Raw genomic sequence first — 12,943 nt, 5'->3', positions numbered from 1 at the left:
AGGCCAGAGTCTCTGTGCGACTTGGCTGGGGTCCAGGCCCTGCTCAGATGTCAGAGCCCTGCATTACTGAGTTCAGGGGGGTTTGTCTCCTTGCTCCTGTCTTCCTCCTTTCTCCAGGCTCCAGTTGCAGAGGGAGAGGAGGGAGGCCTGGCCCCTACCCCATGGAGCAGGCAGCCATACCTGGGGGCCTAAGGCTTCCCTGTAGTCCTAAACAGGCCTTGGCTCTGTACCAGCACCTCTTCAGGTACCCTGCCTGCCTGGGCCAGCTCCGGGCTGCGCTGCAGCAGTGAGAAGGGAAGGCACTGTCTCTGAGGGGCAGGCGGGAGCCTGACTGCGCCTCGTACCCCCAGGTGCGAGAGGGCCAGGCCTGTCCCTTGGGCCCGGAGCTGCCTGCGGTGCTGCTGGAAATGGAGCAAAGCTGCCAGGCCCAGAAGCAGGTAAGGGCTGGCAGCAGGGTATGCAGAAGGCAGGGTGGGTAACCCCTCTCACCCTAGCACCCCATCTTTCTGCAGCTCCAGTGTGCCTGGGGCCAGCGTAGCAAGCCCCATGGTAGAACAGGCGAGGGCTCTAAGCAGCTGAAAAGTCGGGTGCACAGAGGTGCAGCTGCTGAGGGCAGGAGGGTCCGTGTCACATTGGGGTGGTCGTAGTGGTAAGGGAAGTGGAAGGAGCCTGGGCTAATCGCCTGATTCCTCAGCTACAAAAGGGGGAGGGTAATGATCTTTCTCAGAGGGCCATTGGGAGGACCAGTGAACTCATCATCTACAGGGTTTAGCACCTTGCCCTGTGCACAGGACCTGCTCACTGTAAGTCGGCTGCTGCTGCATTCCACCATTAATGACTATCTTGTTCAAATCAACTGAGTGGTGATACCCAGAAGCCTTTTGACATGCCGCAGCATGGGAGGAAAGCAGGACTGGCAGGCACAGAGGGCAGAGGCCCCTTTCTCCTGGGCTGCTGGCTGAGCTGAGCCTCCCAAATGGGAGGGTGCTGTGGTGACTGGGAACTAGGACTGTGCCTCCCAGTCCCAGCTCAGCCACCAACTGCCTGAGCACTTTGGGCAAGTTGGTAGCCCTCTCTGGGCTGAGGCATCCTCAGCTGTAGCAGGAGAGGGTGATAATGGTGACCACTAAGGAAGTGTCCAGCTGACACTGTTGGCCAGGACTGCAGTCTCATCTGAAGGGCAGGAGGGCATCGAGTGGGCAGGAGAGATCCGTGTTCCCTTCACAGGGAGGAAAGAGGAGGGGGTCACACAAGGGCATGGATAGCAAGGGGTGGGGTCATAGGCGGGGTCATTGGGGCCATCACAGAGGCTGCCTGCCGCACTGGGGAATGATGGTCTGTGGGCCAGGGCACCCCCCCACCCCTCAACCATTCCAGACTTCCAGGTTGTCCCCACTGTCCCAACCTGGTGACTTGTTGAGCCAGAACCATCAGCTCCCAGAGGGGTGAATCTTGCTCCCAGGGAATTCTGTCCACTCTGTGTGGCCACACAAAGGGACCAAGCATTGACTCCTTTTCCCTGTCTCCTTCCACAGCCCTGCCTAGCACCTCTTCCTCATGCCCCAGGCTCCTCCTAGAGGCCCTCAATTGCATGCATATGGTTGCCCCACAGCCCCAGGGAAGGGAAACCCTTGAGTTCCAACCTGCAGGACCCAGTGGTGGGTGCATTGGCTGGGAGAGGCTGCCGTGGGCTGAGGTAGAGCATTGGGGTGGGGAGACTCGCAGCCAGGCTGCCTGCCACTTCCAGAGCCCACAGGCTTCAAAAGGTGTATCTGAGGCAGCCTTTGAACTCCTGCAGGGGGCAAGCAGTGGACCCATTGTCAGCCCCAGATCAGGGTGAAGCTGAGAGTAACACGGACCCACGCTGGGAGAGCCGTGGTGCGCCTGCAGAGCCCACACCTTGTATGTTAATGAGAGGTTGGTCAGCCAGGGGAGCAGGTGCCACTACACTGGGTGGCCAGACCAGATGGAGAGCAGGTAGGGAAGGCCTCACCCCAAGTCCCAGGACCCCAGACCACTCCTCACTCACTCTTCATCTCATACGTTTCTGTTGGGTGCCAGGGACACCTAACAAGTAGGTGTTATTTTATGTGCTAATTCTACCTGACTGGAACCAGCTGTCTCAGGCACTGTGTCCAGGAAGATTCTGAAGCTAAGCTGGGGCTCAAGGGAGAGAGTGCTGGGAGTGACCGTCCCTGGCTGCCCCAGGAGGAGGGAATAGAATAGCAGCTCCTGCTGCCTATTTGCCACGCTCAAGACAGGCACTGGGGACAAGACACTTGGCCCCATCACTTGGTCCCCACCTCTGAGGAGACCACAGTCTAGTGAGAGCATGACATCAAACAGGCTATCAGAACTCAGTGGGATGGACACTGTGAGCCCTGGGCCTGTTAATTTAAATGAAACGGATTCTCAAATTATTTGTTAAATAATGCACCTAGCAAAGCCACACACTTTTTATTGTTCCATCGTGCATGTGAGAGAAGAGGAAAGTGCCAATGCTTGTCTTCTTATTGACAGAGAAATTTTTACAAGCAAATTCCAAAGAAATAAATTACCTAGTAAGACCACAGATAAGAATTATGGGAGGTGGAGGCTGGAGATATTGTCACAGTTCATGGCAATAATTTCTAAAGGTTGGGAGTCTTGTCAGACTCCTTTGTTCAAAAATTCTTCAAAAGACATTTCACAGAGAACATACCCATTTGGTTACCAGTATGAATAGTCACATGTCCATACTGCATAAACAGGAACTATTCTTATGAAAGTTTTTAACTTAAGATCTTATGAAATCAACTTCTTTTAACTAGTTTTATAGATGCACAACGACTCTCCTTCCTCACAGCTTCAAGGGAGCAGCAACATCTCTTTTTAGGAGAGATTCCTTGTGTTAATTATGAGGACTTGCAGTTTTTAGGCCAGGCTCCAGCCTAAAATTTCATTTCTTGAATTTTGTTTGATTTTCCTGTCAGAAGCCAAGAAAAGAGTTAAAGAAGATTTTCCTTAAGAGCAGTAAAGTAAGGTTCATACAGTGGGTTTCTTTATAGGCCTGGATGGGCACACCAGGGTGAGGTGGGGGGTGTCCTTAAAGGACTGGTAAGCCTGGCAAGCAGGCCTTTCCGCTCCCAGGCACCCCCTGATGGCTCTCATGAGGGTGTGCAGGTTCCTCTGAGGTGGTCGGCTCAGGAAGGATGAGGAAGGTGGGGTCAGCTGTTGGCAGGCACACCTAACAAGGAGCACACAGCAGGCTGTGCAAATAAAGGGTGACTGATGAACTCTGACAGCCTTGAGGTTCAAACATCAGCCCTCAGGCAGTCTGCCTCCCCTTACGTGCTGGGTACTGCCTAGGTTTCTTGGTTTCAGTTTAGCTGCATGTGTGTGAGGGGTTGGGATGAAAGCGGAGTGCTCCCACATTGGTCTTTCTCCCTCAGGTTGCCCACAAGAACTGAACCCCACTACCAGAAGTAGCTTTGGGGACCCAGGAAGCTCTGAGTTCAAGGTGAAAAGGTCAAAGCATCCTAGGCAAGGGCCATCTCAGATTGGGCATAGCAGGGAGGTGGCTGCTGGGGTGAAGTGGAGGCCACCTTCTTTATCTGGGGGGGCTGGGGGAGAAGGGACCATCACTGAAGCACCTTTTACACTACACACAGTGGGCTTAATGAGTTCAGCAATCAGGCAAGGGCCCTAATGGGAGTGAGGCCCACTGGAGCAGCCACTGGGGTCCGCAGGCTCCCCTGGGGGAGGTGGCCCTGGCATGGGGCTTCCCTCATCAGCCAGGGCCCAAAGAGTTCTTCCTTCCCAGGACCTGTCCCAGAGGGGAGAGAGGGCAGAGCCCATGACCCAGAGGCACCCTCAACCACCATCCAGGAGCCATGGGGGGAGAAAGCTTGCTCAGAGGGCCCCAGAGCCCTCAGGCCTGCCCTCCCAGGGCCTGCCAGAACCCCAAGATCCCCCTGAGGGGCTGCGCTGGAGCCTGGGCCAGGAGAGGGCAGAGCTTCAGAAACTGCTGAGTTTTGAAATGCCTCAGAGTCTGAGAGAGGAGGACCCACAGGAGCAGAAAGAAGAGACCCCCCAGGGTCAGAGCAGGGGAGCCCTCCAGGGGCAAAACAAAGAAGTTCCTTGGAGGCAGAGAGAAAAAACACCAGGGTCAGAGTGGGGAGCCTCCGCAGGCTTTGAGAGAGGAGAGATGGGAAAGGTGGGAGGCCTCCCAGAGTGAGAACAAAGATCTTCAAGGTCAAAAAGAAAATAGCCCTGAATGCCCGAGAATGGAGGCCCTGCAGGAGTCGAGTAAGGAGACTCCTCAGGGCCTGGAAGCAAAGATGGTCGAGTCTTTCAGAAGCAGTGTCTCACAAGCCTGGGAGGTGGCTCAGGGAGAGGCGCCTGCACTGCCCCTGGAGGAAGGCGGCTCCCTGGGAATTCCCAGGGACTTCTGCAGGTCCCTGGGAGAACAGGTACTGCAGCCTGCGGTAAGAGCGAGCCCCGGCCCCCGAGGGAAGACCACCCAGCTGATGCAGGGCAAGACAGAGAGCCAGAGACCAGAGGCGGTAGCGGCCGAGGGAGAGCAGAGAGTAGCCCAGGAAGGGACGCAGGCTCCCCTTCCACCCCAGCCGCGGCTCCAGGTCCTTGGAGCCGTGATGCTGGCGGCGCTGAGCACTGGGGCCTCCGGGCAGCAAGAGCGCCCAGCAGCTCTCCAGGAACACCCAGAGCTGGTGCGCGATCCCCCGGTGCAGCAGGAGCCGAGAGGCAGCGCTGGGCGCTCTAAGGCCTCCAGAGCCTCGTGGCCCGAGTCCCCGGGCAAGGAGAAGGTATCTGCGGGCGTGAGCGCCGCGCGGCAGGAGACTGCGCGGCGCGGCCCGGCGCCGACGGCAGCAGGACCGCGAGCAGCAGCGGCTCCGGGTGTGTGCCCGCGCCGGGCCGGCCTGCGCGCAGGCGGGACACCGAGGGGCGGGCGGCCGGCTGGCCGCTGACAGCCGCCCCCGCCCCCTCCAGGTCCTGGAACGCCTGCACATCGCCAGGAACCTCCAGTGCCGGGTGCATTCCCTGGGGCCCCCACACGGCCCAGCTCAGCTTCCGCTACAGGGAAGCCCCCCCAAGGGAAGGCGGTGGGGCTACAACGATCCTGCCCAGGCAGGGGACTGAGCTGGGCAATACCTCTGTCCCTTCCAAGTGCGTGCATCACGCCCTTGGATTAGCTACTACCGAGGGCGGGTGGGGCGGGCCTGCCCGAGTACTGCCCCCTGCTGGCCCCATCCAGCCCTTGGCACCGTCCCAGGAGGACGCGGCGACACAGTGGCGCACCCTGCGCGAGCAGCTCTACCAGATGCTCCGGGAGAGGACGGCCGGCTGCGGGCCCTGGGGCCAGGTGAGGGGAGGACGGAGAAGCTTGTGGGGTGGCGGTGGTACCCTTTCCCTCGCATCTGGGATGACAGGCCACTCTCTCCTCAGGAACACCCAGAACTTTCAGCAGCTACTGTGGCCTCTCGGTGCTGAGGATCCTTTGCTGGAGAGTAGCGCTGGCCTGCCCTTCCCAGCCCCGCCTAGTCACTGCTGAATCCTAACGGGATGGTTGGAGATGGGAGTTAAGGAAAAAACTGGCAAGTGCAGGTCAGAGGTAGTTTCAGAAAGGCCCAGTATGCTGCCCTAGGGCCCAGGAGGGCCAGACACACAGACACACACAGTAACTTCGCCCGGCCAGAAGGCCTGCTATTTCTTCTTTCCTCCAGCAAGGCCATTGCCTGGACCACAGCCAGAGGGTCAGAGGGCCAGGTCTCGGGAGTCAAGCAGCGCGAAAACCCCGTTCTTGCGGAAGAACGATTCAGTGCGGCACATCTTGCAGGAGACTAGTTCTTGCTTCTCTGGGGGGCCTGGGAAAAGATGTCAGAGGCCAGCAATGGGTTTCTGCTAGAGGAACTCCCAGAGCCAGGCCCCTGCTTGTGTGGTCCTAGGAATCTGCTGTAATCTATCCAGTTTGTAAGTATGAAGAAATAAAAAGTGCTTCTGAGGAGTGGGGGCTATGGGAAAATGGAGCTGGCTGGGTGCTCAGAGCAGCAGTGCGAGCAGAATGCTGGTCAGCTGTGTACCATTTTTACCCCAGCCTCAGGCCCCACCATGCAGGCACATGGTGGGACACCCAGCTCTGCTTGTCCCAGGGACCAACAGAACTTTGGGAGAAATGGAGCTTCCTTCTATGTCCTGCTCCCCTTCTGGGGCTTGCCTCCTGCTCTTGCTGGAAACTTCTTCCCTTCGGGGCCCTGGGGAAAGTGGGGGCATTTTCAGGCAAAACCTCAACTGTGTTTATCCCCTACCATCCACCTTTTCTCCAGCCTGCAGAGAAAAACACATGACTGAGTAGTCTCACTTGAAAGTCACAACCGCAGGTAGCAAAGGGACACAGCATCGCCCAGCGGTCCTGCAGCACAACACTCCTGTTCATGTTCTCTTTCCCACACTTCAACACTGCATCTCAACACTGCACCTCAGACTACACGAGTGCCTCTGCTCCTCTCCATCTGGGGCGCCTGGTGAGCTCACAGTCTCAGAGGCTTGAATAGCACCTACATTCTGCTGACCCCCAAATTTGTGTCTTTGGCTTTCTGGCCCTGCTCCAGAGGGCAACTTCATACACTGACACCTCCAGTGCAACATGGCCACGGGGCCTCTCTCCACACACACTCCCGCCCTGCTCCTCTCCCGTTTCCTTGTCCAGCTGCACCAGCCAAACACCCTGGTGTTGCCACTTTTTTTTTCAACTTCAACCCATCAGTAAGTTCCATGGATTCTTCCTCCAAAACATATCCTGAATCTATTTCAGATCTACTTCTGCCTCTTCCCAAGCCATCCTCCTCCCTTGCCAGGATAACTCAAAGTACATGCCTCACTCATATGCCAGTGCCAACTCTTTCCCCTGAAAAAGCCCTTACTGAAGAGTCAGGGTGAGGAAATCAGTATCATCCACCTGCTTAAAGCCCCCCATGGCCTCCCCTTGCACTTACAGTAAAATCTAAAGTCCTTTTTGTCACTTAGTTTTCAGGTTCAGGCCCTGAGAACCCAACAACCCCAAGCGGCACAGGCTCCTGTCCTCCTCCCTCATCACTCCCTAGTCTCATCAGGGAACTTGTCCCTCGGACATTTCCTTCATGTTTATGGCCCAGATGCCCCCTGAAAGGAGCATCCGTGTGTCTCGTGGGCCTAGTGCCGAGGGCGCCATCTAGCTGGTGACCGGCACTACGTTTGTGAGGTGAATAACTTCTGGGGGGTTGGGGCTCACCCAGCTGCCAGCCATACGTGAAGTTGGTGGTGATGGGGAAGAGGTAACGCTTCTCTGGCAAGTCCAGTTTTCGGGTGTTGAGGTAGTGGTAGCGCCCCTGGAGGTCATGGGAGATGCCGTCATACAGCAGAGCCCGGGTGGAAGGCAGCACCGGGTACATTTCTGACTGAATAGGTGCCTCCAGGCCAGGGCTCGGAGCCTTTAAGGGGACTGCTTTGGGGGCAGGTGGAGGTGAGAGTGCAGCTTTGGGGTGCAGAGTGGGCAGTTTGAGGGGCAGTTTGAGGGGCAGGCGGGCTGCCGCCTTAGCCTTCTGCTTGGCCTTCACCATTGACCCATACTTGCGGTGCCATTCACAGTACAACATCTTCTCCCTCAGATATTCCTCCTTCCAGAAGTTCTGCCGCAGTGTGTCCATATTGAGTTGCCGTGACATGGTGGCAAGGGAAAGAGTGGTACCAGAGTGGCTGCAGCCAAGGGGCAAGCACAGCAAGTAGAATCTGACAGCAGGTGGCTGCCCAGGGACAGTCACCTGGCAACCAAGCCTCACCTCACACAGAGCCAGGGTTCTACTTGCCTAGCCCTCAGCAGACCTCACAGACTTGTTTCCTGAGGTGGCCTCGGGCCAGGGCCCACTGGCTAAAAGCCTTGATCCCTAGACCTCTTGGAGAACCCAGGCTCGGTCTAGTATCACAGGCTCCCAGGTTTTTTGTGTGTTTCTGCTCCCACCCCTTGCGATCAGGTCCCCTCCCAGCCCAGTGCAGCCTGAAGTAGGTGAGCGAGGGGTTTGGGCACAAACTGCCTTCCATTCCTCCCAGCCAGAGCTGGTCATCTCTGATTCAGGGGACCAGTCCTTGAGTTGTGACCTCTTGGCACAATCTTTGTGGTCCAACTCTTCTGTGTCTGGGCCATTGGCAGAACCTTTTCTAGCCCTGACAATCTAATCCCCCAACAGCCTCATCCACACATGTCCTGTCTAGCACTCAGTCTCAGTTTAGAGAGGAGCAAATTCATCACTTTAATTTAACATCAACAATGACACTGTGTAACAGCACAGGGAAGAGGTAGTGGAGAGAGAAGACACACAGACTTCCTGTTCCCTAACCAGCCTTGATTTTAATGGCAGAGCCCCAGCCACCTGGAAGCACCTCACCTAGCCTCTCAATGTTGTGAGAAGGGACAGGTAATTGGAAATCAGAGGCTCAAAAATTAAGGGAAGGGCTGATGGCAGCCTGGGGAGAGGCTGCAGGGCTGTGCGGAGTTCCCTAGCGCAGGTCTTCGGCAGTGAACATGCCCCTGGCCCTGCGCAGGATGGAGTCCTTGGCAGCATCATAGGGGTGCTCCTTAGATGGGATCTCCAGAACAGCAGGAATGGAGAGCTGATGGGCATCGAGTGCATGCCGCACCATCTCAGCGATGTACTGGTTGATGAGGATGATGCCGATGTCGTCCCGGTTTAGAAACTGCCTGTTGGGAGACAGAAGAGAGTCCAGGGCAGCCCATTCCGAGGTGGTGAGGCTGGGCTGCAGAGGGGAACTGTTTTGACCCAGAGGTGCAGAAGACAAGGGAAAAGGTTGTTACATTAGACTTCCTCCATTCTAACCAGAATCAAGTTCATTCAAAAGCTGAGGGCTAGGGCTCTCAGGGTTGGCTTCTACCTCCCCTACTTGGAAAGCTTCCAAGTGAACTAGGAATGAAGATTAGGTACATGCCAGTGTGCCCTGTACACTGTCTTGTGTAAGAAAGGGAGAGGGTGAGAATATACGTCTGTCCCTTTGTATGTGCATTAAAAAAGCGGAAAGATAAGTGGCTACAGGATGGGAGAGGGAGGTAATGAAGCGGAAGATGGGGTGGCAAAGAAACTTCTCAATGTGTATATCTTTTAAACATTAATTTACAAACCACATGAATACACTAACTTTTCAAAGGGAAACAAATTTTTAAAAATTTAAAGGGGCTGATGAGACCACTAAAGGTCTCCAGGTCTATGCTGGTAAGGGTGGGGGATGGATCACAGGGGAAGTTTGTCATGAGCCAAGAGCACAACATAGGAAGAAGAAAATCTTACTTTATGCAGAAAGAGGGCCTGGCACTGGGATCTTCCTTTCTTGTGATCACCCAACCATTCATTTATTTGTTTATTCATTAAAAACTATTTACTGAGCACCCGCTCTGTAGCAGGCACTAGGGTAGGCTAGACTCGATGAACTCTGAGATCCTTTTTGGCTGAAAACCAAAAAATGGAAAAGTCTGGAGTAAAATCTGTCCTCCAATGACAACTTAGTTCACTTTACCAGATTGCTTGGAGATCAGCCCAGAGATCAGCCTTCCAGTTCAGGGCCTATTAAACCCCAGGCAGCAGAAACCAGTCTCAGCCAGTAGCTCAGAGCTGGACTGGTTAGAGGGAAACAGGTAAGAGTGGTCTAACCGTTGGCAACAGGGGCCCTAGAGAAGGGGTGCGGGAAAAAGTAGGGAACTGCATCCTCAATTCAAGTCACCAGGACACCCCCTGGACTGAAGGACATGCTTGCACCCACACTTTGAAGCCATCACTCTTGACCCTGGACAGGAAATGAGAACTTAAGTGTTAAGGTCTTAGCCGAAGGCAGGACACAATCCTGATATTCTGCCCACTGTGCTCAGGACAATGGGACATTCCAAGGCAGACTGAGAAGAGCCCCACAGGCAGAGCATGGACCTGCCTCACGAGAGGCAGAAAGGGCTGGGCCTGGGTTCAAATCCCCACTCCACCTCTTCCGAATGCTGTGCCTTGGTACGTGCCTTCCTCAACGTCTATGAACTTTAGTTTTCTCACCTGTAAGTGGAATAGCCCCGACCTTACAGAAGAACTGTGAGCCTCTAAAGTAGATGTAAATAGAAGCCCAATCTCTCTGCCTAGGTATCCATAACTGCGTGTGTGTGGTTCCTTTACGCGGCACTTCCGAAAAGGAGCAACTGCTTATCTGCGAGGCTCGGAGCCTGCTTTACAGGTGAACTGAAGAGGATAGAGACGGGCCCCCTGTAAGGGCTGGGCGCTCTCGACGCTCTACTGCGGTGGGCAGGTTGGGCCTAGGGGCGGCGCCCGTCACGAGCTCTGTTCCTTTTCTTTCCTGACACATGGTCATATGAGGGGAAAGCTCGTGGGCCTGACACAGCCGCGGTCCCACCGAGCCCCAAAAGTGAACATGGAGCGGAGGCCTACGCTCCAGAAAAGTGGGCTGACCCACTTCCTTGACCCTCTAGACCCGGGTCTGACACTTTGGCCAGCAAGGTCTGGAAGCTCAGTGCGGGCCCCGCCCGCCGGGTCCCCGCGCCGCCCAGGCCGTCTCCCCGCGCTCCCAACCAGGCAGCATAGGTTCCCGTTCAGGCCTCCGGGATACCGTACCGGAAAGTGTCTTCGATCTCATTGATGGTTGTATCCTTCTCCACCACCAGGAAATTAGGGTGGCGATTCTTATTAAGCTCCCCTATGCCACCCAGCAGGAAGCCAGTCACCGTGTCCTCGTCTCCGATCACCGCAATTAGCTTCCCTCTCCCCGCCATCGCTGCTGCCGGGAACAGCTCAGTGCGGATCACCTGAATTCGCCGAAGCCCCGCCTCCGCAGTGAGTGGTCTGTTTCTACCGCCCCCTTCAGCCACCCTTTAGACATGCGCAGTTCCACCACTCCCACCCGGAACCTGCGCATTAATAGAAAACTGCCTCAATCTGATTACGCCTGCGCCTTAAAGAGATGTCTGAAACCGGGACTACGACTCCCAGAAGCCTGCGCGGCACCACGGGCTCTCGCTGGAGCGTTCGACAAGCCAGTTGAGGCCCCTGCTCTTAGATGCTGAGACCACAAAGAAGAGAGAATATAGTGTCTGTTCTCGAGGTCAAGGTCGGGCCTGTATCGTGCATGTAAGTATTTAACTTTGGTTTATAGTTAATTAGTACATATTTGTTCAATACAGGAGTGAACAAGTTACTGATGATATTAACTAGTGAGGTAGAGAGTCAAGTGAACAGGCAATTACAGAGCGGCGTTTTACTTGCTAAAATGTGAAAAGTACATGGTAGCGCACCTCAGAGTTTACTAACCCACGGGGAGGAGGGGCGCTCAAAGACGGTTACCAGCAGGATGCAGGAGATAGAAATGAGGACAGGAGGGTGCTGTAGACAAGAGGAACAGCATATGCAAAGACTTAGTGACTAAAGAGCAAAAGAGCCAGAAAAGTTAAAAGAATCAAGAAGTTATCCTGAGGACGAAGTTATCACAGAAGCCATTGAAGAATTTTAAGCAAGAGAATGATATCGCCAGATACATGTTCTAGAGATAGCACTGTTAGGGTTCTGTGTGCAGAGGGTAGATTGCCAGAGAAACCATTGTGGTAAGAGATAATGGTGGCCAGAACTCAGGTGGTGATAATGGGAATGTGGGGAAGTGAATGGAGTCAGGAGATATTTAGAGACAGAATGGACAAAGCTGGGTTTTGGATTGGCTGTGTTTGGGGCGTGAGACAGAGAAACCCAGGTGACTTCCAGGTTTCTGGCCATTGCAGCTGGGTGGATACGAGTAACATTTCTGAGAGAGTGAACTCTGAGATGAACGGCTTGAAGGGGAAAAGTCCACTCTTTCCTTTTCCCTTTTAACAAACAGTCATCCTGGCATTTGGCATGTGATTTCAAAGTTTAGCGTGCCTGAGACACCCAAATGGTCTGGTGGTCATCTGTATGATAGGCTTGGGATTTGGGCATGTCTCATCTTCAATCTTGGCCCTATTTCTTAGAGGTATGATTTTGGACTTATCACCAAAATTCTCAGGGCCTCTTCAGATAATAGTATGCCCACCTCATAGGGCTATTCGGATGAAGTGAGCTAAAGCCCTTAAATGTGCAGCACCCAGGGCCACACTGTGTTTGGGGGAGAGCAGCTGGGCTGGATGTCTGGAAACATGTTAACACACAGGTGGAGGGCAGCTGAAGCTGAGGAGGTGGGCAGCAAACCATCCAGGAAAAGACTCACATCTGGGGGTGGAGGAGGGAGCGCAGACCATGCAGGTGTGTGGAAGCACCTGGCCCAGAACTGTCCCTCAATGGCCATGAGTTGTTGGGTACTTAAGAGAATGGATCCCACCTTCAATGGGTTTGTTTATCAAGTAAAGTAAGGAGCTGGGACAGCACCACATTCTTCACTCTGATTCAACCAGCATTTATCAAATGTGACCATGAAGAGGCTGAAGACACAAGATTGATAAAATACGATTGATGGCCTTGAGCAGACATATAGTAAAGAGAAACCCTGGGAGTCCTGAGGGGGCTGGATTCAGAGCAAGGAGTGGGAAGAGCAAGAAGAAACTTAAGAAGGAGCGAGGAGGCAGGTAGGCTATTGAGTGAAGAGGGGAGGAGGGGGATTCAGAGCTGGGTCTTCTCTGGCCCAGCCACCACCATGTCCCGAAATGTCTGGGTCAGGTCTGGAGTTAGGGAATCAACTGAGTGAAACCTTCTTTGCCCTGCTCTGGCTACTGAGTTGCTCATTCACGTTTTCACTAGTCACACCTGTCCATATCGGTCCTCTCAGGGTCGCAGAGCTCAGTCTGGCAGGGGAGGCTGGCCTGTAGATATGTGGTCACAGATTAGGGTAGTCAGTGCAGTCAGAGATATGCCTCAGGCAGTTTGGGACTTGGGAGCTGAAGGGGTCT

The 12,943-nt window shown here is 54.7% G+C and overlaps 2 protein-coding genes across 2 annotated transcripts; both read right to left on the bottom strand.

Moving 5' to 3' along the window:
- Positions 1 to 5,754: 5,754 nt before the first annotated feature.
- Positions 5,755 to 8,132, bottom strand: SPMIP1 (sperm microtubule inner protein 1). The gene is made up of 2 exons (XM_036909076.2): positions 7,268 to 8,132; positions 5,755 to 5,864 (listed from the first exon to the last, which is right to left on the bottom strand). Exons 1-2 carry the CDS (start codon positions 7,698 to 7,700, stop codon positions 5,755 to 5,757), a joined length of 543 nt encoding a protein of 180 aa, XP_036764971.1. The 5' UTR covers positions 7,701 to 8,132.
- Positions 8,133 to 8,360: 228 nt separating this feature from the next.
- ATP6V1F (ATPase H+ transporting V1 subunit F) lies at positions 8,361 to 10,920 on the bottom strand. Its single transcript, XM_036909077.2, has 2 exons — positions 10,650 to 10,920; positions 8,361 to 8,731 (listed from the first exon to the last, which is right to left on the bottom strand). The coding sequence occupies exons 1-2, from the start codon at positions 10,805 to 10,807 to the stop codon at positions 8,530 to 8,532; spliced, it is 360 nt and encodes a 119-aa protein (XP_036764972.1). The 5' UTR covers positions 10,808 to 10,920; the 3' UTR covers positions 8,361 to 8,529.
- Between the last annotated feature and the right edge of the window lie 2,023 nt (positions 10,921 to 12,943).

This window comes from Manis pentadactyla, chromosome 7, assembly GCF_030020395.1.
Source record: "Manis pentadactyla isolate mManPen7 chromosome 7, mManPen7.hap1, whole genome shotgun sequence".
NCBI lineage: Eukaryota > Metazoa > Chordata > Mammalia > Pholidota > Manidae > Manis > Manis pentadactyla.
This window is presented reverse-complemented; position numbering and strand designations above follow the sequence as displayed.

Excerpts from the sequence above, each read along its gene's own strand:
- SPMIP1 (XM_036909076.2), bottom strand. The coding sequence starts at position 7,700 with ATGTCACGGCAACTCAATATGGACACACTGCGGCAGAACTTCTGGAAG. Across the intron at positions 5,865-7,267 it reads CACGTATGGCTGGCAGCTGG|GCCCCCCAGAGAAGCAAGAA; the intron begins GTGAGCCCCAAC and ends ATCTTTTCCCAG.
- ATP6V1F (XM_036909077.2), bottom strand. The coding sequence starts at position 10,807 with ATGGCGGGGAGAGGGAAGCTAATTGCGGTGATCGGAGACGAGGACACG. Across the intron at positions 8,732-10,649 it reads GAGATCGAAGACACTTTCCG|GCAGTTTCTAAACCGGGACG; the intron begins GTACGGTATCCC and ends GTCTCCCAACAG.